Source organism: Monodon monoceros, unplaced genomic scaffold (genome assembly GCF_005190385.1).
Source record: "Monodon monoceros isolate NGI ecotype Baffin Bay Population unplaced genomic scaffold, NGI_Narwhal_1 Super_Scaffold_5, whole genome shotgun sequence".
In the NCBI taxonomy this organism is placed as follows: domain Eukaryota; kingdom Metazoa; phylum Chordata; class Mammalia; order Artiodactyla; family Monodontidae; genus Monodon; species Monodon monoceros.
The window spans coordinates 32883004-32907514 of NW_021703782.1; the positions used below are offsets into that span (position 1 = coordinate 32883004).

Here is a 24511-nt window from a genome sequence, read left to right on the forward strand (position 1 = left end):
TGCAAAGTGTGCTGGCGATAGCGTGTGTCACTGCGCCATCACGGGCAAGTTTGTGTGATGGTGCACGGCCGTGCAGTTACGCTTTTGTGTGACTGGGTGAGCAGGGGGCATGTCTGTGATGTGTCGGTGTGTGCCTAGTGTGGCTGGGCGGAGGCCTTGCCTGTGGCTGTGGCGGAGAGAGCAGGAGCCTCTTGGGACACCAGGACAGGGAGGCCATGGGAGTGGCTCAGTCAGAGAAGTTTCCCTGGCAGGGACTGAGATGGGGAGGAGAGGTAGGACCAGGCTTCCCCTACCTGTGCCCGCCCCTGCCCACCAGAGTATCCCCGAGAGTCCAGACACTAAGGGCTTTGGTCACACACAGGGGCAGCCCCCAGGCCAGTCTGCACGCCTAGGCCCTGCCTGCCCTCCTCTCCAGCTTCTCTCCTTCTGCTCCCTTCAGCTGGCACTCCTTCAGCTGGACACCTCACCCTCACCCCACCCTACCCCGATCCCCGATCATTGTTTCTAGCTCTCCTATCACCATGCCCTGGTTCATGCTGTTCCCTGCCCAATGCGCTCCTGTGAAGCATTTGAGGTCCCTCTGATGCTGCCCGCATGAGACACTCCCTGCTCATTCCCGCTTTACCGTGGGCTGGGCACCCACTGTGTGCTGAGGCCTAGTCCGGCGGGCCCCTGTCTCACCTCTGGGACCTGAAAGTGATGGGGGCGGTGCTGCTAGGATCTTGCCCAGAGGAGGGCTCTGAGGGAGGAGGTATGGACAGAGCAAGTCTGGGAATCTCGGAGACAGGACGGCAAAGTGACACCACAGTCATAGAATCACTCCACTCCATCCTACCCACCCACTAACAAACTGAACAAAACAAACCAAAACAAAAATGCTGTTACGAGCTCAAGTCCAACCAAACAAGGAAATTTTTTTTAATGTATTTATTTCATTTATTTATTTTTGACTGCGTTAGGTCTTCGTTGCTGCACGCAGGCCTTCTCTAGTTGCAGCGAGCGGGGGCCACTCTTCGCTGCGATGCGCCTGCCCCTCACGGCGGTGGCTTCTCCCGCCGCGGAACACGGGCTCTAGGCGCGCGGGCTTCAGTAGTTGTGGTGCGCGGGCTCAGTAGTTGTGGCGCACGGGCTTAGTTTCTCCACGGCACGTGGGATCTTCCCAGACCAGGATTCGAACCTGTGTCGCCTGCATTGGCAGTGGACTCCCAACCACTGCGCCACCAGGGAAGCCTGGAGATTCCTTTTATAAGCCTTAAAATGTGATAGCCAAGGAAAATAACAGAAGATTCTGGCGCAATGAGTGAGTGGTGTGTCTCCTAACCCCATGCCCAAAAGTAGCATTGAGAAAAGGCAAGTCAACAGAACACCAAGAATTCTCACTAATATACTGTAATCTGAGAGATGTGGACTGTTGAGTGAGTAGGTAACCTTAGGAAAAATCTGGGGGAAAAAACCCTTTGTAAATTGAAGCCCCTATGTTCCTCCACGAGACCTCGGGAGAGGCAGGAAGAGCTGCCTTGGCTCGGCATCTTCCAGGGTGCTGGGCTGAGGTTAGGGCGGCAAGCCAAAGCCCACAGGATGGGATGTGCCCCACCCGCCAGCTGGAGCAGCATGTCTAACAGGGCCTCAGAGGAGAGGCAGCGCTCAGGCCCCATCAAGGTCAGCAGGCAGCCCCAGCCAAGCCACCCTCAGGCTGCAGAAATGGGGCGGGTGGGTGTGAAAGCAACAGTCAACTTTTAAACCGTAGCTCCCAGGGGAAGATAAACTGGTCCAGACAAGATGGGAAGGGGCTCAACTCCGGAGCAAGGAGAGGTGTGCTAAATGTGAGCCATGGCAGATGTAAGAGGGAAGGAAAGGGCATGGCCTCTAGGCACAGAGACCACGGCCACAGTGTAGGTGGGAAGGAAGGAAAGAAGGAAGGGAGGGAGGGAGGGAAGGAAAGGAACAAGGAGGACAGAATGCAAAAATAGATAAAGAGCCCAATCTAGAAGAAAACACAACCAAAGGAATAAAAGCAGATTCTGGCAAGTTCTTCCTGTTATAAAAGGCCTTAATAATAGCATGAAATCAATAGAACAAGAACTCAAAGACAAGATAAAACAACAGAATGAGATGAAAAGGGAGATCACGGAACTAAGGGAAAATAATAAAGGACCAAAAGAATACCATTACAGATGTAATAAATAAACCAGGAACAGCAAAACACAGAATGGATACGACTGGACACCAAAGTAATGTGTAGGAAAGGCTTGAGATATCGAGTAAATGTGATGGGAAAAGGTAAAGATATTAAAGCAATTAGAGTGAAGTTAATAGATAGGACGAAGACAAGCTACCATAAGCATAACTGTTAGCAGCCCTAAAGTTGAGGTTCCAAAAATGGAACAGAAAAAGTTATTAAGGTATGAAACACAGGAAAGCTTTCCCTGAAATGAAGGAAGAACTGAATATTCAGATTGGAAGTGCACACCATATGCTAGAAGAATTGATACGGAATAGCACTGACATTAAGACACACTGATTTAGTAACCAAACTTAGAGGATAAAATAAGAATACTTTAGGAATCTAGGCAGAAAAGGCAAGTCATCTCAGGGGGAAAATTCAGCCTGATCTCAGATTTCTCCAAGATAACATTCATCAAACGAAGATAATGAATCAAAATCTACAAAGTTCTGAGGGTAAAAAAGTATCACCCCAAAACATAACCAACCAAGGGGTTGATCTCAATCATGAATTTGGGGATACAGAACTCGTGAGCCCTTCTGGAAAAACTACTCAATGACAAAATCCAATCAGCCAAGAGATGAATCAAAATAAGGGGCTGAGAAAGGGAAATTCATGGTAAAAGGACTTAACTCCATTTAGATTGAGATTCAACCTTAGGAATTTTAGTTGCAGAACAGAATGTAAATATTATAAAGCCTGATAAAGTAAAAACAACACTGGCAATATAATCTGGAATGGAGAAAAGGAGTGCGAAGGAGGGCAGAAGTACTAATCACATTTTCTTTCACAGTTCAGAGCAACTAATATGCATATAAAACTGAAACATAATTGTAAAAATCCTACTCCAATCTCTTAACTGAAATCGTTTTTCTTGAGAGGGGTCTTTTAAGAATGAATATTTTTTTGAGGTGAAGGAATATTAGCTGAAGTTCAGCTATTCCTTCATTTTCACTTTAGTTTCTTTCCCCTCTATTAAATTCAAGTAACAGTACACTTTGTACTTTGGTTAAGAAAATAGCTTCTGTAGTATGTCTCATTCATTTTTCTATCTGTCTGGCTCTATTTCTACCTCTCTCTCTCAATCTCTCAATGCTTTTCTCACACAAATGTTAATACTGACCATTTCTGCGTGGTGAGATTTTTGAGTGACTTCTTGCATTTTTCTCTGTATTCTTTTATATGGCTTATAAATCATTTAAAAATAATAAGCATGTAACTTGTTTCAGTTTTAAAAGACTATCATCTATCTATCAATCTATCTATCTCTTTTGGTTTAAGGTAAATCACCTAATCTCGAGCCTCAGATTCCTCTTCAATCTGCAGATAACAAGATTTACATTAGAGGATGTTTTGAAAATTGTGAGATAATATACCCCCCCCCCCCGCCCCGTGGTAGGCTGAATAATGGCCCCCAAATAAAGTCACATCCTAATTCCCCAAACCTGGGAATGTTAATTTACATGGTAAAAGGATTTTACAACTGTGATTAAGTTAAGGCTCTTAAAATGGGAAGATTATCCTGGATTATCAGGTGCTGTGGATGTAATCACAGCCATCCTAATAGAAATGAGGTAGGAGTCATCGGAGTCAGAGGGGAAGGTGATGGGATGATGGAAGCAGAGGCTGGAAGTTGTAGGAAGGGTCCGCAAGCCAAAGAACACATGCGGCCACTAGAAGCTGAAAGGGCAAGGAAATTGATTATCCTCTCAGAGCCTCCAAAAGGAACCAAGTCTGCCCACACCTTGACGTTAGCCCAGTGAAACTGATTTCAGACCTCTGACCTTCAGACTGTAAGAGAATAATCTGTGTTGTTTGAAGCCACTAAATGTACGATAATTTATTAAAACAGCAACAGAAAACTAATATCAGACATTCCTATATGCTGTTCCTTTAGCCTAAGTTGACCTCCTCACCCATCTCTTTCATCCCCCCAACTCCTACTTGTTCAATATTCAGTTCAAGTTTCCCTGACATTGCCTACCTTCCACTGCTGCCCAGAGCGTGTATCCCCCATCACAGCACTTGCCATCTCTGTTACAGCTGCTCACGGATAGGCCTCTCTCCCTCACAGCTCATGCCTGCGAGGACAGGGCTGGGGACCAGGCTCTCTGCCTACCAAGCCCGGCAGAGAACCCAGCTCAGTAACTATTAAATGAACAGATGGGTAAATGAGGGCTAGGTGAGTAGTTGGAACCATATAAATAATCATTACACTCATTCCTTGGTGTCAGGATCTCTTCCTTCCCTGTTTCTACCTGGCTCTCTCCCACCAGCCTCTCCTCCACATAACACACACTCTTCCAATCTCTAGAAAACTGATCTGGGTCTTTCTCTCTGACTTCTTTCCTCGGTCATTGGTCCAAAACACATTTGCTGACAGCTGTTGAGTCTGTTGGTAGGTTTATCTTTGGGCGGGCACGTGTGTGTGTGTGTGTGTATTATGGAGACCTGTGAACCTCTTTAAGTGTGTTTTCCTGGATATGTAATATGTGTGTAGTGAGTGTTAGACACATGTGTCCCATATGGATGTGTGTTTTCATGTACATGCCCGTGTCTGTGGCTAAGCTTGTTGTTTCTGCATACATGTCTCTGCTTCTTTGCTGTGTGTCTCTGATTATGGGTTATGTGTCTGTGTGTTAGTGTGTGTCTGTGTGTTAGTGTGTGTCTGTACAAGCAGGAAAAGATACCTTTTGATTGCTGCCCCCTAGAGATCTGACCGCCTGAGGCAGGTGTTGGTGTGCCGGCTTAGCTCCCTGAGTTGCCTCCTGTCTTCTATTTCCTGTCTCAGGCAGAAGGCTGGGCCTTTTTTTCTCCCTGTCTCGTGGGGTGAGGATCTCAGGCCCAAGGCTGAGCCAGCCACAGACATCTTCCTGACTCTGCCTTCTGAAGGCCTAAGCTTCTTGCGGGGATTTTGCTAAGGAGAGGGGAGAGGGGGCAAAGCCATCCAGAGAGTCCTTCCAAATGAAGAGGGGGGTCTGCGTTTGCATGGGCAGATGGGACCCATAAACACTCCCTAAAGATGCCCTAGGAGAGGGGTCAGGGTGGGCTTGGGAAGGGAGGCTCCTGGACATTGAGCTCCAGCCTGGGAATCTCAGCAGAGACCGTGTGAATCACAGCGTCAAATACCCAGGACCTCTGCACAGTTAGAGAGGATGGGGTGAGGAGGGGCCCCCCAAATGACCTTCCTACTGCTCCAGGGACTGGGACCTTGGAGAGGAGTTACATTTAGTTTGGTTTGGTTTGGTTTTACCACTTTAACCATTTTAGTGTATAGTTCTATGCTATTAAGTGTATTCTCGTTGTTATGCAACCATATATTTAGTTTATAAAATATAGTTATATATTTGGCTTATGTATTTATGTAAATGTATATAACTTATATATAAATATATATTTCGTGTATATAATTATTTAGTTTCTAAAATAGAGAAACATCACCAGTTTTGCACACCTGAGCACACCCACCTCTGGGCTCAGTGTCACCAGAAGGAACACATACCAGTTGTGGGGAGGACTGTGGAGAGGGAGGGGACACGGCCCCGGGGCGGGGGGGTAAGGACAGGAATGTGAGGCCCCTCCTGCGGGAGCTGGGGTAGCAGAGGAGGTGGGGCTGGGCAGGCTGGGCTTTGAAAGCCAGGCTGAGGTTCAGGGGCTTCTGCTGAGAGTCAGGGGGCCCTGGGGGCTGGGGAGACCTGGCCAGGTTTGTGTTTGGGAAAGATTGCTCTGGGGGCCGTGCAGAGGATGGGAAGGAGGAAGAGAATGTGGAACCCATGGTGATGAGAGCAGCAGCAGGCCTGAGTGAGGCGCTTTGAGTGAATGATGTGTGAGGCCTGAGGGCAGGTCGAAGGACTAGGGCTGGGGCAGTGACTACTGAGCTTTTTCTGGCCTTTTTTTCATTCTTAAAAAAATTGAAGTATAGTTGCTGTACAATATTATATGTTATAGGCATACAATATAGTGATTCACAATTTTTTTTTTTTTTTTTTTGCGGTACGCGGGCCTCTCACTGCTGTGGCCTCTCCCGTTGCGGAGCACAGGCTCTGGATGCGCAGGCTCAGCGGCCACGGCTCACGGGCCCAGCCGCTCCGTGGCATGTGGGATCTTCCCGGACCGGGGCGCGAACCTGCGTCCCCTGCATCGGCAGGCAGACTCTCAACCACTGAGCCACCAGGGAAGCCCAATTTTTAAAGGTTATGCTCCATTTATAATTTTTATAAAATATTGGCTATATTCTATGTGTTGTACAGTATATCCTTGTAGCTTATTTTATACCTAATAGTTTGTACCTCTTACTCCCCTACCTCTCTGTTTTCCCTCCCCACTTCCCTTTCCCCACTGGTAACCACCAGTTTGGAGAACTGTGCTTTGAAGAGCACACAGTCTGCCCTCTCCCTTCCCTCTCCACCCCACGTCTTGATGGATGTGGGGTGGAGAGGGAAGAGTCACTTGCAACCCCTGTTGATTTGGAAGATGGTAGGACTGTTTATTGAACTGGTGAGCACAGAAGGAGTACAGACTCTGGGGAAGTTGATAATAACCATGGCTCAGACATTCAATCACTTGCCTGCGGTTACATAGCACGTAAGGGGTAGCCGAGGTCAGATGTAGACATGTCAAGTGTAGGGCACGAAACCATCTGGCCAGTTGTTACAAGAATGCGCTCTGGGGTCAGACAAACCTGGGCTCCTTTTGACCTGGGACAAGGTGATTAATCTCCTTAAGGCTCAGTTTCCTTAAATGGAAAATGGGAAAACAGCACCTACCTCATAGGGTTGTAAGGATTTTATGAGATGTTGTGTATAAAGAACTTAGCACAGTGCCTACTATGTTGTAAACACTCCATAAATCTTAGCTCTTAATATTGTAACAACAGCAGCAGCAGGGGTGGGGAGGGGGGAGGGGAGGGGAGGGGAGGGGAAGGGAGGAGAGAGGAGTGGGTGCAGAGAGCACAGCCCACCAAGGAGGCTGAGGAGGGACCAGAGAGGTGAGGCAGCCAAGCAGCATGCCAGAGTTGGGGGCAATGCAGCAAATTCGGGTTATAATCCAGGCTATCACTGCTGCTGTAGAGCCTTAGAAAAACCCCCTGATTGCCTTGAGCCCCGGTTCCCTCATCTGCTCCATGGACCTGGTCTGTATGAAGGTGAGGGATATCTGTGATGCACGTACAGCTCTGGGTGCTTCATAAACAATAGTTGTCATTTTAGGAGGAGGAATAAACGTTCCCAGAGAGAGTGGCTTCGTGGAAGACAAGGAAAGGTAGGGTTTCAAGAAGGGCGTCACTGCTCAACAGCCTCACTGCTGCCAAGAAGTCAACAAAGATAAAGGCAGAAAAGTATTCATTGGCTGTGACAAGGAGATGAAAGTGACCTTGGTGAGCCAGCTTCAGGGATGCTGAGAGCAGAAGTTGGGGGCAGCGGCTGAGGAGTGATGGGAGGCGGGGAAGTGGAGCTGAGAAAGCAGGAGGAGGAAGGAGTAAGTGCGGAGGGGGCAGCGACAGGCACGGTTCTGAGATAGGAACCACAGCACGTGGCAAGTTTGCCTGTCCCAGAGTGTAACTGCTTTGTGTCTACCCTGCCCCCACTTGCTGGCTGCAGCCCTGGGCCCCTTTGTTCTCTACACAAGACCTCTCTGTCTGGGCACAGACTATGGTACGATCCCAGGGCCTTGGGTACTCCCTGGGCCCCAACCTGGGTCACCCAATGCTGAGGCCAGGCACCTCCTCTCTCTGCCCTACTTTCCAGTGTGGCCTAGCAAAAGTTGAAGTGGTTCACATCTTCTGCCAGGGCCTTAGCTTCCATCCCTCATCCCTCTCCCTGCATGCCTGGATCTGTACAGCCCAGGGGAGATGGAGAGTAATGATAAAAATAGCTATCAATTATATCCTTTCTCCTGGTTCCTTCTCACCAGTATTTAAACATGCCTGTGTAAGAAACACATAAGAAATTTTTAGAAAAAAAGAAAACTTCCTCTAATCTACATCCTTCTGTATCTCTTCTCCTTCCACCTAACTTTTCCAGTCAATCGTCTATACTGCATCCACTTCTTACTCACGAAACCACTAAAATCTGGCGTCCACCACATACCCCATCTCTACTGTCCACTGCAACTACTTCTTGCCAAGATAATCAACAACCTCCTTGTTCTTAAATCCAATGGTCCCTTTCTATAAACTACTGGACCTTCTTTGACATTTTGGATTGCTGACCTCTCCCTCCTTCTTGAACCTCTGTCCTTTCTTGGCTTCCTTAAGACTATGTTCCCTCCCAGTTTTCCTTCTCTCTGAGAGCTTCTTCCTTATTTATGTTGAATATTTATCTTTTCCCCTGCACCCATGAACGTTAGTATGGTATCCGCTTTTACATTTTGTTTCCCTTCTGGTGGGAACTCATATGGTTATCAGGGGAGTCACCATCCTATGACCCCACCGCCCACCCCCTCCACAGGTCACTGGTGCAGGGAATGGCATCTGACCAAAGCCAGGCTGATGAGAGCCAGTCCCTAGAAATTTTGGACCTGGAACTGAGAAGAATAAGCCTGAACTGGAACTGAAAGGGATGAGCCAACATTTTGTTAGGTACCTGGATTTAAGCTATAAAATTGAGAACTGTCAGAAGCTGGGTTTGTTATTATTATTATGTGGACTGAGAAAGCATAAGAAGCTTGTCAGGAGAGAAAAAAGGAGAGAGAGAAGGCAGGGTGGAGACAAAAAGACGGGCTTGTTCAATTCCTCTGGCTCTTCCAACGTACCTCCACCCTGATTTCTGGGACCTCTCAGATTCCTAATCAGGGCATCAACATCAGTGAACGGCCAATAACTCAGCGTCTACAGTTCAGCCAGGCGCATAATGACCTAGCTCCTAGCAGTCTGAGGTCAAGAATGAAACACATTTCGTTATCCAAGTTAAATAAGTTAACACTTACCCTGTTGTCCTCTAACTGCTTGCAGACCACCATTTTGGATTTACCCTTCCAGGCTCATGTGACGGTGCCTCTCATCGTAAAATGAGTTGAATGGAATGCAGGCGAGGCAAAGGCATCATTCAAGGGCAGGTTGAAGAAGAAAGGCTTCCAGTCCTGTTACTCCAGCCTAAGATGTCCCATGAAGCCAGAAGCCATAGTCAGAGAGATTGAAAGAGACCCCAGATGTAGTGCTACAAAAGGAAAACTGCTCCAAGAGCTTGCACAGACCTTGCATCTTCTTGGCAAACCTGAAGATTCAGAGAGCATGGTCCTACAAAATTCTAGTATTGATTATGGAAGTCTGTTGTATTCATGGATGTGTTCAACTTTTAAATAGCTTTTCTACACGGGAAAATTCCCATTTTAAAACCTAGCCTCCTCAGTACAGAAGTCAGAACCAAAATTCCCAGCACCCCTTGCAGCTTGTCTATAGGCATGCTACTTCCCCCACGTGAGATTTTGATTGGAAGTGAGCGATATGAGCAAGGTAAATATCACCAAAGTTCACCAATATTTCTGGTTCTCCTCTCCTTCTAAGCACCAGGAGGATTGCACTTGTGGCCACGAGATTTGTTTTGATCGATGCAATGTGAGCAGAAGCCAGTACACGTTTTCCCTCACTCTCTTCTGCCACAGCCAACTCTGAAGGTTCATATCAAGAAGGTGGCATCATTGTAAGATGGTGGAGCTTCCAAAAGCTTAGATCCTTGAGTGACCGCAGTGAGCAAGGCCCTTCCTCCCCACTTCACCCATGCTGGAACTGTAGCTGAGCAAGAAATACATCTTTGCTATTTTAAGCCAGTAAGATCTGGGGGTTGTTTGTAACTACTGTGTTGCCTAACGAATTCTGACTGATGAAGAAAGGAAGCAGGTTGGACATAGGACTTCATTTTCGTATAGCGCAAGTATCTAGCTTTTGGGAATGGTAGTAGTAACAGCATTGGTTTCCTAGTGGTTGCAGAACTGAGTTCTTACCACAGAAGTGCCATAGAGCTTAGTATTTGGAGTGGTAATGACTGTGATTTCCTCATCATGTTGTATGGTATGGTTTGGGTGTTGTTCCTAGAAACTTATCCTCAAGTCCATTTCCCTAGCCCTCCTAACGATTCTGAGCTAAGTAATATCTTTTTTTTTTCAGTACGCGGGCCTCTCACTGTTGTGGCCTCTCTCGTTGCGGAGCACAGGCTCTGGACGTGCAGGCTCAGCGGCCATGGCTCACGGGCCCAGCCGCTCCGCGGCATGTGGGATCTTCCCGGACCAGGGCACGAACCCGTGTCCCCTGCATCGGCAGGTGGACTCTCAACCACTGCGCCACCAGGGAAGCCCCTTAAGTAATATCTTTTAACAAATCCCTTTTATGCTTCAACTATCCAGTGGATTCTATTATTTGTGATAAAGAACTCTGACTGATAAAATTGCTATATTTAGTAAATCACATGTTCCAACAATTATGAGGCAAGTTATTTGAATTACTAAATGAATAACTAAAAAAAAGAGGCTTAAAAACTATTACATGCCATTAATTGTAAGACATATGCTGATTTCAGAGCTGTTTAAACTAGAAAAAAATGTGCCTTAGGATCAATGAAATATAGTATTAGCCAAAGGAATTCTCCCCACCCCCCCACAGATGAGACTAACAGATGGCTGATTTTAAAAGAATAGTTGTAAAAGAATTGTATCATCTGGGAGGAAAAATAAAACCATACCCAATCCTCATAAATGCAGAGATCTGTGATTGCTCAATTCCAGGAAAATCCCTAAGACACCACCAGAAAGTGTAGTGCTAAATAGTAGAGTACCCCACAGAGAAATCCTCCACAATGGTGCTCTCAGAGCGCTGGGTAAGAAATCTTGTCTTTGTGGGCAAAACCTGGGGCAGCCAGATTGGCTGATGGAGGAACTCTGCAGCCAAAGAAGTGAGTCAACACACAGCTGCCAAGAGATTTCCTAGTCCCATCATTTTCATTGTTATTCATGGCCAAAATATTATAGACAATGTTCTGGATAGTGACCACTATACAATGCTTTCTTTTTACTCCATTTTATTCTCTATTTCTTCCATCTCTAAATATCAGGAGGTTTTTTTGGGGCGTGGGGAGGAGTGGTTTAAAGGTAGTTCAAAGGCAGTTCAAACAAAGGTAATGGGATTATTAGAAGCCATGTTCACACCCTATAGAGACCTGACTAGAACATGAAGGGACATTACCCAGGGAAACTATATACGAAGAATATTGGTCCTATGATATAATCTCCAGAAGCAGTAGCTGGATGTGTCATTGAGCTGCCCTCCACTGAAAAGGAAATGAATTTATTGGCATATGTACAGTGAGACGGTTGGATTATATAGGTGAGGGCATTTTGGGAATCATACATATAGGGAAAAAATGTGTTTGTGTTGGGCAAAAGATGGACTATAGTGAACAACTGCCATTCTGCTTTTTCAGAATCTCTCTTCTCCTCCTCCACTCACCCCAGTGTCCATGCAGTTATGATGTGGGTCATGTTAGGCAATTGGATCCTCATCGATCCCTTGGCCCCAGTTGATTGGTCCAGAGTTAAGCATCTAACTAAGCTGAGCCAGTCAGAGTACTTCCTGAGAAATCTGCAAACTGCAACCAAGAAAACGAAGCCAGTGTCTTGTTGGATGCCTAGACATTAAGATTTTAAGCTATGGGATTGTCTGAAGTCTTGTTTTTCACCACGTGGACCAGAAGACCATTGGAAGCCAGACTGGGGGTGGGGATGACAATGCTGGGGCAGGGCAGGGGACGGAAATGAAGGAGACAGGCAGAAAGTAAGAGAGAGAAGTGGAGAGAGAACCTAATGGCTTTTGTGTCTATTAGTTCCAGTTGTTCTTGAGGCATCCTTGTCTTTAGGTTTCAGGTATCTGATTATAAATATATCTTTTTCTTTAAACCAGTTCCTATTCTTCTTGGGTGAGTTCTTCCACTTTTCTGGTTTGACTACTACTGTTTTGCTGAAACTCACACAATGTTATTTTCAGCCTGGACCTCTCTCCTGAACCTCAGACCTGTTTATCCAACTGTCTATTGAACATCTCAACTTGGGTGTCCAATTCGTACCTCAAATTCAACATATCCAAAAGAGAATTCATCACCTCCCCACCCCAACCCTCTGTTGAAACTTATCCCTTCTCCTGTGTTCTCTATCTTAGTAAATAGCATCACGGTATCCCTATCACCAAGCTGGGAGTTATCCCAGACTTTTTCCTCCCTCTTACCCCCCATATCCTATAGGTCTAGGTCTCTAAGTCCTGCCAGTTTTAACTCTCCAATATTTTCAATGCTTTCCTGTTCTCTCTACTCCTATTCCCCTACCTCATTTCAATGCCCTGTCATTACTTCTTGCCTTTACTCTCAAATGCCTTCAATCCCTCCTTCCACCCAGCAGCCCAAATCATCCTTCTAATTTCTGGATATGATCACATTTACTCCTCTGTTCAAAATTTCTTCAGTGGCTCCCCACTGTCTTTAGGATAAAATCTGAACTCCAGCAGCTGGGTCACAAATTCACTCATATTACACTCAGATGTGCAATATTATTAGTCTTCTCTCTTTCCTAGAACTGATTTGATCTTGTTCACAATGCCCCCACCCTGCTGAGTAACAGGGGCAGGGGAAACTAAAATTAATCCACTCTGGTAAACTCAGGCAGGTCTAAAAATTTATTTTAGTCAGTCTCTAAGAAATTCAGTAGGTTTGGATGACTCAGTTTTTCAGGTTATTTTACCCTTCCCTTTCTCATTTTCAAGATAGCACTTGGTTTTATAGGGATCTCACTGGGGGAAGGGGCTCCTTACCCATGTGGTCCTTGGAGTTGTGTCACTTGGTATTTGCTGAGCTATGGTTGGTCTGGTATAAATAGTGAATTACAATCCCGAGAGGTAGCTGTTACTAAAACCATTTTACAGATAAAGAAGCTGAGGCTTAAAGAGGTTGAGTAAATTGCCCCAAGATCACAAAGTTAGTTAAGTGGCAGAACCAGTAATCAACACCACCCTGATTCTGCTTGGCACTTGGATCTGCGTCTAGAATTCCAGAGATAAGTTAACATCGGATTTGGGAGCACTGAGAGACTTCATGGTATAGCTTTAGAGCTGCGCTTATCCATGGGAGAATATGTCCAGTGGAATGAGAGAAGGGTCCATTCAGAACACTTAGGAATCACTTGCATATGAAGTAGGGTAGGAAGCCCTACCTGAGGGCTCCTGCCCAAGGTGACCTTTCTCTTAGGAGAGCTTCTAGGATGGAGGAGTCAGGAGCTTCTAGGATGGAAGGTCATGCCTGGTCCTATTCCAGCCAGGGCTGAGCCATCCCTCGGAATACCCCATTCCTCTCTGTCCTAGGCTCCCCCATAGCAGGGTAAAGTACAAACCCCTGACCAGTACTGGGTGGGAACTAAATAAATGTGTCAAAACAACTTATGTTGGCAGAGCTGCTCACACCTCCTGGGGCCAGGGAATGTGGAACCAACTACAGACCCTCTGAAGTGGGGATGCAGAGTCCACACCCAGGTGGGAGTGGACGTGCGGGAGTATAGGGGACTTCCAAGACCAGAAGGTTCGGTCTCCTCCCAGATGTTGTATCCCAGTGCCTCCCTCCAGATGATGGGGACAGAGACCTCTCGCAGATATGGAAGGGTGGTCTCCTGGTAGAGGGGTACGGCGACTCTGGCCTTTCTCAGATGTTGGGTGTGCAGATCTTCCGGGTGTTGAAAGTGCAAGAAATCCCCTCAAGTAGGTGGGCCCCGCCCCCTTCCCCCCAGTGGAGGGATCCACACTGAGTAGCCCCTTCAGCCCTCTTCCCGCCCCCGCCCCGCCTGCACAAGGGGCGGGCCAGTCTACACACCGGCGTACAACCAATGGCAAGGGAGCCTGGCACGGCCAGCCAATTAAATGGCGGCAGCTGCGAGGGATGGCTCCTCCTCCGACAGGCCGCCGGCCGCTGGCCTCCGAGAAGGCGGGGCTCTTTCCCTGTTTTTGCTGCCGGTCGAGCCTGGCCGAGCCCAGCCGGGAGACCAGTCGAGCCCAGCCGAACGTAGCCGAACGCAGCCGAGCCCAGCCGAGCCCAGCGCCCAGACGGCCGCCGCCGCCCGAGCGCCGCCGTGCGAGCAGGCGAGCGGCCTCGGCCGCGGAGGAGGCGCCGCCCCAGGGGGAGGAGGTCCCCGCTCGCCGCAGACCGCCCGCGGCAGAGGCCGCCCCGGTCGCGCCGCCGCGGGAGCGGCCGGCGGAGGCTGCGCTGCCCAGGGGGAGGGTCGGGGGGAGGGGAAGTCACCCCTGCCCGCCTCCCGCTGCTCCCCGCCCGCAGGCTCCCGAGCAGCAGTCGGCGCCCTGCATCCCGCTGCCCCGGACCCTCCCGCGGGCGCGCACCGGGCTCAACTCAGGTAAGAGGGGCCCTCCCACCACGGGCATGGGGGGCGTTGAAAACCAGAGACGGAGATGAAGAGACATAGACACACACGGAGACAGAGACACAGCCGGGGAGAAAGAGACACACACACACAAAGACAGAGACACACAAGAGACCCACAGAACTACAGAGACAGACCGCACGGAGAGGGGATAGAGACACGTCCACGGGGACAGACGGACACACAGCGGGGAAGAAAGAGACGGAGACACAAGAGACCCATACACACAGAGACAGGGAGAAAGAGACACACAGAGACTGATACAGAGATACACAAAGAAACAGACTGGGAGAGAAACGAGACACAAGAGAGACCCTTATAGACTCAGAGATGGGGACACAGAGAGAGACAGATATAAAGAGAGCTACGGAGAGACAGACAGGTACACACGGAGGTGGGTATACAGAGGCAGAGGCACAGATCCAGGCAAGGGAACCAAGGGACAGAGTAAGGGCCAGACACACAGACACATGCACCTGACCTGGAGAGACAGTCTCACAGAGAGGTGCACCTAGGTACACAGTCTTAGATAACACAGACCCACACATGCCTGCCAGGCCTCCACAAAGTTCCCTCTGTGTGAGCTGGCGCCTCTGGAGGTCTCCTGGGCTGGCTGGCTGGAGTCCTGAGTCGGGGGAGGTGCCCAGGCCACACTGAAGCTGGTCACAGTGCCCATCCTTCAAGGCCTTGGTCTTCCTCAATCCCACCCACTCACACAGTTTTTCTGAGGGCTGGATGGTCAGTGGGCAGGGCCAGGCCATGCCCACTGGTCCAAAGGAGAAGGAGTTATAGGCTGCCTAATGCAGCTTCCCCACAGTAGCCACACCCCCATCCAGGTGCCCAGAGCCAGGTGTTGGCTCTGTGGGGTACTGAGGCCTGCTGGGAGGCCAGAGGTGTGGGAGCGGGCTGTCTTCCCTACGCCTCTCCTCCTAGGCCTAAACCCACCCCTTCCTCCTCACCACCCTTTGCCTTTGCTCTGTACCCCCCACAGGCTGAGAACTGCAGGCGGACGTCTTCACTGCCCGGGAATCATTGAGTGTGTGGACAGGACAGCCTCCTTGGAAGGCCGGCTATACCGGAGTCCCGCCTCGGCATGGGCCTTGCCGTCGAGGCAGCTTCTCAGCCTGTGCCTGTCTGAGGGTGCTGCCCGTCATGGGGGCAGCCGTCTCCCAGGGGGCCCTCATCGCCATCATCTGCAACGGCCTCGTAGGCTTCTTGCTGCTGCTGCTCTGGGTCATTCTCTGCTGGGCCTGCCGCTCCCGTTCTGCCAACATCGACGCCCTCTCCGAGTCCAGTCCCAACGCCAGCCCTGGCCCCTGTCCCGAGAAGGCGCCCCCGCCCCAGAAGCTCAGCCATGAAGGCAGCTACCTGCTGCAGCCCTGAAGGCCCCTGGCCTAGCCCGGAGTCCGGGACTTAAGTCCACCCCACTTGGAACCTGGAATCGGGATCCCAGGGTCCAGCCAGCCTGGGGTCCAGAACTCAGAGTCCAGCCTGTCTGGAGCTGGACCCAGCAGCCCAGAGTCTGGTCGGCCTGGCTCCAAGAGGGGCTCTGCTGGCCCTCGGTAGACAGGCCTGGGGTGGGGGATTCATGAGTTGGTGCTAGGGCCAGGGCCATCTGGACTTTGCTCCATCCCAGTGGTCGGGGCTGGGTCCACCAACCCCTAGGCGAAGCGCCTCCAGGCCCTCGAGGTTGGGGAAGCAATCCATGGCAATAATGGGAGGGTGTCCAGGCTGGGCCCCTTCTCTGGTCCTCCTACTGTTTGCTGGATAATAAATGGAACTATGGCTCTACCCTGAGATTTTCTCCTCTTCCTGGGGGCCTTGCCGTAACAAAATGAAAGGCTGTGGGTGGGCTTCCAGACACAAGTTTATTTGCACAGAGAAGGAGGGGGTAATGGTGGTTGGGGGCCAAGTCCTGGGGTGAGGTGCTGGGACCAGGGATGGAGCAGGGTGCTAAGGGCAGGTGCTGGGACCTGATCAGGGGTGTGGTCGCACACATACTGGGTGCTAAGCCTGGGCTGCGGTACCAGGGTCAGGTGCTACAAGTACGGGGTTCAAGACTGGGGCCAGGCCCTGGGGCCAGGCCCTCAGGTCTTGGGTTTTACTTCCCTCACCAGGTTCAGCAGTTTGTCCAGTTTTGCGATCTCCACAGCTGGACCCTTCTGCACTTCCTGGCCCTTCTTTTCCTGGTGAGAAGGGAAGTACACATGGGGGAGGAATGGTGAGGGATGGGCCACCTCACTCTACTTCCCAGCACCACCTCCTGTGCCCAGCTTAGGCAGCTGTGCCACGCCTCTCTCCTGCCCAGTTAGATTCCGGACCCCTGCCTGCCGCCCCCAAACCCCCCGGAGGATCCTTCCCCATCCCAGGTTGGGTGGCAGGGGCCCAGCTGAGGCCTGCAAGAGACATCCAGCTGTGTTTCTGAACCTCAGATCAACATAGGATCCTTATGCTGGGAGGAGTGGGGGAAGCCAGGAAGAGCTGTAGCCCAGGGCCTCTACCTGTTGGGAGCACCCTTCCCACAGGAAGGTCCCTGGCTGAGTCCTAACACGGAGCTAAGAGGTGTGTGTTTGTGGAGGGAAAAGAGTGTGGACAAAGCCACAGGTGCCCTCACCTAGTACTGTTACCTAGCACTTTCAGGTCAGGTTGGGAGTGGGGTACCGTTTGGGGCCAGGCCCGCTGTGTCAGACATACCCAGGGTGGGGGCAGGTGTCAGGAGACCCAGGAGGGCTGATGGGATATCCCGTGTGATTCCAGATGTCCTTGGCTGGGACTGTCCCTCAGAAGGGCGGGTCCTGAATTTATGACCCCTCACCCCTGCCTACAGGGCACGCTAATCCTTTAGCTGGTAAGCTGGGCCCTGAGAAAAAGAGAGCTGGGACACTGGGGTATGTGTCACTCAGGCCCTGAGAGCTCCCTGGCAGACCAGCACCAGTGCCATCCTCCCTTCTGTCCAGGCGGTGGGGTGTGGGCTAGGCTGGGTCAGCTGCCATTTCCTGCCTTCCCTTTGTGCCCGGGCCCCCACCCTCTCAGCCACCTGTGCCCACTGCTCACTGGCACCTGCCCCAGCCTTGCCTGCTGAGGGCCCAGCGTGGATCTGGCCCGGGCTGTGAGGTGGGAGGAGAATGCAGGGCCAGCAGGCCCCTTCCTGGCCCCATCTTGGCTGCTGCCACCCTGTGGAACTCAGATTTCCTCCTGGTGTGACCTCTGCGCCTGTTCCCAAATCTGTCTCCCCCTCCCCGTGCGGCCCAGTGCCTTTGCCACTCCCTGGCTCACGTCTGCATTCCTGAGGCAGAGGACAAAGATGTCTTTTTCTCTCTCACCCCCCTCTCCCTCCCAAATTAACCTCGTGTTCTCTTGCCCTCACCTCATCTCCTGAGAGTCAGGAGATCTGGCTTTTAGTTCCAGCTTTGTCATTAACTCCCTATATGACTTTGGGCAAGTTCTGCCCAAACTGTTTCTATCTATACTGCAGTTGGGGAAAGTAGGCCTTGACCTTTGACAAGTTGGGCTCTGACACCAATCCTGGGAAGCTCCTTGGGCTGGGAAGTCGGGCCTCTGTGGCCAAGCCCTCTTGGGAAGATCAGGGAGACTGCAGCCTGCAGAGAGGGGCGGTAGGGATGCCCAGAGGACTTCCTTTGGCCCGAATCACTTGGCTGCTGATAGAGTCAGGTGGCGATTTCACAGGAACTGCCAATCCACCCAAGAACTAGCCCCCAGCTATCACCTGCTCAGGTCCTCTGATTCCCAGGTACCCGTGTCCTCAGGTCCTCAGAGATATAGATGCTGAGCATTGCTCTGAGAGGAGCTGGGACTGTGGGAGATCCTTGCATCCCTGGGTGAAAGTGGGCAGGGCAGGCCCCCACCCAGATCTACTGCCTTCAAGGTGTGATGGTCATACCCCAGCCCCAAGGGGTCACCACCATCCCTCCCACAGGGCTGTCCAGCTCTCCTAGCTCAAGCCTGGGTTTCTCTCCTCACTAAATTAAGAGCAGATTTTATCTGTTCCACAAATTATACTGCCTTCTTCCCCCTCCTTGAGGCCAGCTAGCTGGGCTTAGCAGAGTTTTAGACCACACCCACCCCCCCCTGCCCCCCATCCCATCCCATCCCATCCCACCCCCAGCCCACCACAGCCTCTGGGCCACAGCTGCAGGCACTCAGCAGCCTTCTGAGTATTTATAGCCAAGTCCACCCTCTCCCCCAGCTGGCTACAATTACAGGCCCGGCCAAACTCCCAGCCCTTGCCTCCCTGGCCCTAGTGGGGAATAGGCCAGGCTGGCGCGGGAGGGTTAGTGCGGTGGCCCCTGCCTTGGTAGGGGCACCGGGGGGCAGGTGTCAGCAGTTGAAAGAGACAGGCCCCTGCTCTTGCCTCAAACTGCAAGTAAATGCCTCAAACTGCAACCAGGGGGTACAGTCATCAGGGCAACATGGCCCAGCTCCGGCCCAGCTCTGATGCTGGCCCAGAACCTGGCAGGAAGCAAATTCCATTTTCTCTCCTAGCGCCCAAATGGACCAGACTGGGCTCTAGGTTTTTGGACGCTGGATTTTTAAGTTGGACCTTTGGGCGCTGGATTCTAAGGCCTGGGTTCTTAAGTCTGAATTGGGACTCTGAGAGCTAGACTTCGAGGTCATGGCTCTGGGCTTGGTGGCCTGTATTCAGGGCCCTTGGGCTCTGAGCAGGGCCTCCGGATCATTAGAGATTCCAGAAAGGAACCAGAGCTCAAAAGGAGGACTGCCTAGCTGCTGACCTAGTTACCCTCCTCATGGCTCATTTCCTACTTCCCGTGTGGACCTGGAGCTCCCAGTTCAGAAGCCCTGTGCGAGCCCAGCCAATGAAGCAGAAACTAAGCCTCAAGCCCCTACCTGCATGACACCAAACAAGCCAATGATGCCCGTGTGCTTCCCTCAGGCTTCGGGTCCTCATAGTCACCTGCTTACCTGATGTCTCCACCTGGGGGCCCCACAGGTAACTCAGATTCAGCATGTCAGAACTGATCTGTCTCCTGCTTCTCCTGTGCTCCTCACTTGGGCAATGACACCACCCTTACCCTGGGCCCCCAAAGCCAGAAACCTGGGGGCCACCCCCTGGCTCCTCCCCTTTCTCTCAACCCCCTGCCATCCTGGAGACTTTCTCTCACGGCAGCCCAAACTCCCCAAAACCGTACCTTCGGCATCTTGCGCAAATTGGGTGAGAGCTTGAGGCAGGTGACGTGCCCACGATCATCGCCCACAATGATGATGGGGTGGATGGGGTTGAACTGCACATGGGTGAGCTTGTTCTTCTTTTGGGCCACCACAGGCTGGTTGCATATGGCCTCGTACTTGTTGATGGACAAGTCAAACACGTGGGTCTGTGAAGAGGTGGGTGTCAGCACACTCGGGGAAATGAGACCCCTGTTGCCCACCTCAGAGTAACTGCCCCTGAACTTTCTGGGGAAAGTCGACAGAAGCCTAGGCAGTGTGAGAGGCAATTTGTGTCTCTGTTTTTCCTGTGGTTGAGGGAATGGGGATAAAACGTTTAGGAAAAAATTTAAGTCTATGCAGAATTAACAGTAAGAGCAGCTGCCATTTATGGAGCACTTACTATGTACTAGACTCTGGGCAAGCATGTTACATGGTTGCATCATCGAATTATAATCCTCACAGCCACTCTATAAGGTAGGTTCTGTTATTATCCCCATTTTATAAATGAAGAGAAAGAGGCTCTTAAGGCTAACTTGCCAGTAAGTGGCAGAGCCAGGTTTTCTACCAACTAATATATGTCAGGTGTTCAGACAGTGCACGTCATAAAGGTGCTCAACAGGGACTTCCCTGGTGGCACAGGGGATAAGACTCCACACTCCCGATGCAGGGGGCCCAGGTTTGATCCCTGGTCAGGGAACTAGATCCCACATGCATGCCACAACGAAGAGTTTGCATGCCACAAATAAGGAGCTGGCGAGCTGCAACTAAGGAGCCCGCCTGCCACAACTAAGACCGGGTGCAACCAAATAAATAAATATAAAATAAAATAAAACTGTTTTTAAAAAAACGGTGCTCAATAAATGTTTGATCTTATTTTTACCGCATCCCAAGTCCAAACCATTAGCAACTCTTGCCTAGACGACTGTGGCAGCATCCTAACTGTTCTTCCTGCTTCAGCTCCTGCCTTTCTATCATCCATCCTTCATGCAGCAGCCATACTTACCTTTAAAAAATCTAAAATCCTCCAATAGTCTCCCTGGGCACTCTACATAAAATCCAGATGTGCTTACTCTAGATTCTGCACTGTCTGCTCTCATCTCAGGCTCTCACCCCTTTGCCTACTAGCCCCCAGACACCCTACCTGCCTGTTTCTTAAACCCTTCCAGCTAATTCTCCCCTCAGGGCATTTGCACTAGCTGTTCCTCTGTCTGGAATGCATCCCCGCATCTTCACCTGGCTGGCTCTTTCTTGTGACGCAGCTCTCAGCTTGAATGTCACCTCTTTAAAGAAGATTTCCCTGACCACTCTATCTAAGAGACCACCAAGTCCTTTTCTTTTACATCACTCTCTCTCGTTTTAAAGATATAACAGCATTGTGAAGGTATAACTCACATACTATAAAATTTACCCATTTAAAGTATACAATTCCTCTTTTTTAGTATATTCACAGTTATGTAACCATCACCACAACCAATTTTAGGACATTTTCATCACCCCCAAAAGAACTCTTACACCTATTACCAAGTCATTCCCCATTTTCTCCCAGCTCCTCTAGCCCTAGGTAACCACACATCTACTTTGTCCCTATAGATTTGCCTATTCTAGACCTATATAAATGGAATCATACAATGTTTGGTCTTTTGTGACTGGCTTCTTAACCTAAGCATTTTTCAAGGTTCATTCATGATATAGCATGCATCAATACTTCATTCCTTGTTATTACTGAATAATACTCCTTGTGGATATAGCACCTATTGTTTACCCATTCATCAGCTGACAGACATTTGGGTTGTTTCTACTTTTTGGCTGTTATGAATAATGCTGCTACAAACATTGGTGTACATACGTCATCCTCTTTTAATCTCTGCCTAGCACTTAACTCTATTGGGCGTTTTGTTGTTGTTCCTTTTGTCTCTTTCCCTTCACTGGAACCGTAAGTTCTGTGACAGCAGGAACCTGAATCACCAGGCCCTGGCCTGGAGCTGGGAACCACAGTTGACCCTTGGTTACGCATTTGTTCAGCAAATAGATGACTGACTCGAAGGTGATGCCTTAATCACTATATTCTTTTCTGGTAGGTGCTTCTCAGTTTATATCAAAGTCCAAAAGGAAAATGTACTGCAGAAGAATTTCCTCACAAACTGTTTCTGAACTTTCACCAACTCTCATTGTGGCATAGAGCCCCTTCCATCTCCCCTTCTCAGACTCAGCTTGCACAGTCCCAGGGATGGGGACCTTGTTGCCTTTTAGACACTATTTCCGTCACAGATCAACTCTGGCTCAGAAGTTTTTCCTTACATCAGGTTGGCACCTGCCACCCTGTAGCTCCCTCCCCAGGGCCCTCAGAGAGGATAACTGCTCCTCATGGCACCTTAATCCCCAGAGTGCTCTCTCCTTCAAGGTGAACAGCCCCACTCTCTCCTCCAGGCCTCATGGGATGAATGATCTCTCTTTTGACAGGGCCCTGGGTGGCCTGGCCCTTGAGGATACACAGTCCTTATGTTCTGCCTTCCCCCACCTGACCTGGGCATGGCGTGGGCTCTCCAGGAGGGAGACCTTGAGACAGCTCATCCTACCTTCAGTAGGGGTCAGCTGGGTCAGGAAGGGGGCACTCACCTTCCCATTGGCGGTGACTGCTGCAAACACAGTGGAAGAGTATGGGGCCCAGGCCACGTCGCCCACGGCTGAATTTAGGTCATAGATGAACATCGGGGTCCTGCAGTGGGGAGGGGTGGAAAGCTCAGGGCACAGAGGGCTTACGGTGCCAGAGCCCCGCCGGCCCCAGCCCAGGGTGGCGCCTGGGGGAGGGCAGGCCCCTCACTTGATGGTGTGGTCCCAGATCTTCACGGTCCAGTCGGAGCTGCAGGACATGAAGACCTTGGTGTGGTAGGGGTTCCAGGACACAGCATCCACTGCCATGCTGTGGGCGTCATAGGTGCTGAGGAACTGGCTGGAGTAGGATTTGGAGCACTGGGGTGAGGGTGGGGAAGCGGGGTTCAGGAGTGAGAGAGGTCAGCAGCCACCACTTCCCTGGGGGCCCTGGAGGGTCAGACCCTGAGATTCCTCTTCTGTCCTCGCCCCACATCACTGTCACAGCTGAGCTGGGGCCAAGCTCTTGGCTGCATTTCTCACCCTCAAAGCAACCAGAGAGAAAGGAGGGGCTTAAGGGGCTGCGCAGGGGAGTCTTCCTGGAGGGTGAGGAAAGTCTGCCCAGAGGATTCCAGGCCTGGCAGAAAAGGCCTTCCCTCCCTGAACCCAGGCAGAGCAGGTGTAAGGGGCCCTGGGGGAGGTGTGGTGTCTCGCCTGTGTCCAGACCAAGGCCTGCGTACAGGCAGACAGAGCGCTGGATCCACTTGCATGGACAGAAGCCTTGCAGCAGTGATAAACATCCCACCTTGCCCAGGTGAGAGCAGGTACAGGGCCTGGAGCAAGTCCCAATCTCACGATTTCTCATTTGGTTTCTTGCCCTGACCAGCAGGCCCCTCACACCCTCCCTCCAGGAGACTGAGTGGCCAACTAGCCTCTTCCTCTCTCCCGCACGGCCACTGGGAGGGGGGTGGGGGTGGGGACCTCTTTTGCATTCAGACCAGCTCTGCCTGGGCCTCAGGGGCTCCCGGATGCAGCCTGTAATTAACATTCTGAGTCTCTGAGCCTAAGAAAAGCTTGCGGCAGAGCTATTTCTGGGTGGATGAAGGTTCAGAAGGGTGTTCACCTACTAACACTGAGACTTGGCAGAAACTGGCCTTGAAGTTCCATCCTGCTGCCGGCTGGGATGAACCCGGTATTCAGAGATAAATTTTCTTGTTACCTGGCCTTGGAAGCTCAGCTCAAGTTCAGATCTCCTCCAGGAAGTTTCCCCAGAATGTTCCAAGCCCCCCAACCTCCCCTCCCAGCTCTACCTCCTCCACTCCCAGGAAGGGAGCAGGACCCAGAGGGAAGGATGCTGGGCTGGGCCAAAGTCACCCTCTAGATTCTCCATCCCCTTTCCTGCACTCGGCCACTCTTCCCGCCACCCAAGCAGGTCAAGAAATGCATTCTCTTCCCGCAAGAAGCCTTCCAGAACTGAGGAGCCCTAAGATCTGTCCAAATAGGGTCTGTTGAGAACGATAAGCTCCCCGGTCTAAGAGGCCCTGTAAGGAGCTGGCATTGAGGGCAGTGCTGCCTCACCTTGTAGATTTTCCCCTCCTCTGTGCCCACTAGGAACAGGTAGTCGATCTCTTTGTGGAAGTCAAAGGCAGTGCCACAGCCTTGGGAGAAGAGGGAACAGCTTTAGGCCAGTTCTGGGAGGGAGGCTCCCAGCACCTCCTCTACCCAGGATGGCCTGAGCCCAGGTGCTTGTGAGGGACGGCTGGGGCCAGCCAGGCAAACAGAAACTGGGTCTCTGGCCTGCAGCTTGTCCCGGGCAGTTGGGACTCTGCAAACGGGCCAGGGCTTCTGCAGACAGGAATGGGGCCTGGATAAACAAGGCAGGGATTGAGTTAAACAGGGTCAGGGTCAGGGTAAACAGGGACAGGGTCTGCAAACAGGGATATGGTCTGTGCAAACAGGGTTCTAGTCTGCATAAACAGGGGAGGAATTGAGTAAACAGGGAGAGGATCTGGGTAAACAGGGACCTGATCTGCATAAACAGGGCTGGATCTGCATAACAGCACCCAATCTGCATAAACAGGGAGGGTCTGCAAATGGCCAAGGGCTGGGTGCCCT

The 24511-nt window shown here is 50.8% G+C and overlaps 2 protein-coding genes across 2 annotated transcripts in view; one reads left to right on the forward strand and one right to left on the reverse strand.

The window, feature by feature from the left end:
• Nucleotides 1-14376: 14376 nt before the first annotated feature.
• On the forward strand, nt 14377-16474 carry ENHO (energy homeostasis associated). The gene is made up of 2 exons (XM_029202920.1): nt 14377-14593; nt 15612-16474. Exon 2 carries the CDS (start codon nt 15773-15775, stop codon nt 16001-16003), a length of 231 nt encoding a protein of 76 aa, XP_029058753.1. The 5' UTR covers nt 14377-14593; nt 15612-15772; the 3' UTR covers nt 16004-16474.
• Nucleotides 16470-24511, reverse strand: part of DNAI1 (dynein axonemal intermediate chain 1) — a 59856-nt gene continuing 51814 nt past the window's right edge. The window contains exons 16-20 of the mRNA XM_029202919.1: nt 23975-24054; nt 22629-22777; nt 22424-22523; nt 19789-19974; nt 16470-16806 (exon numbers count right to left, since the gene is read on the reverse strand). Of these exons, the coding sequence (XP_029058752.1) occupies nt 16708-16806; nt 19789-19974; nt 22424-22523; nt 22629-22777; nt 23975-24054 (614 nt within the window). The 3' untranslated portion in view covers nt 16470-16707. The remainder of the gene's footprint in view (nt 16807-19788; nt 19975-22423; nt 22524-22628; nt 22778-23974; nt 24055-24511) is intronic.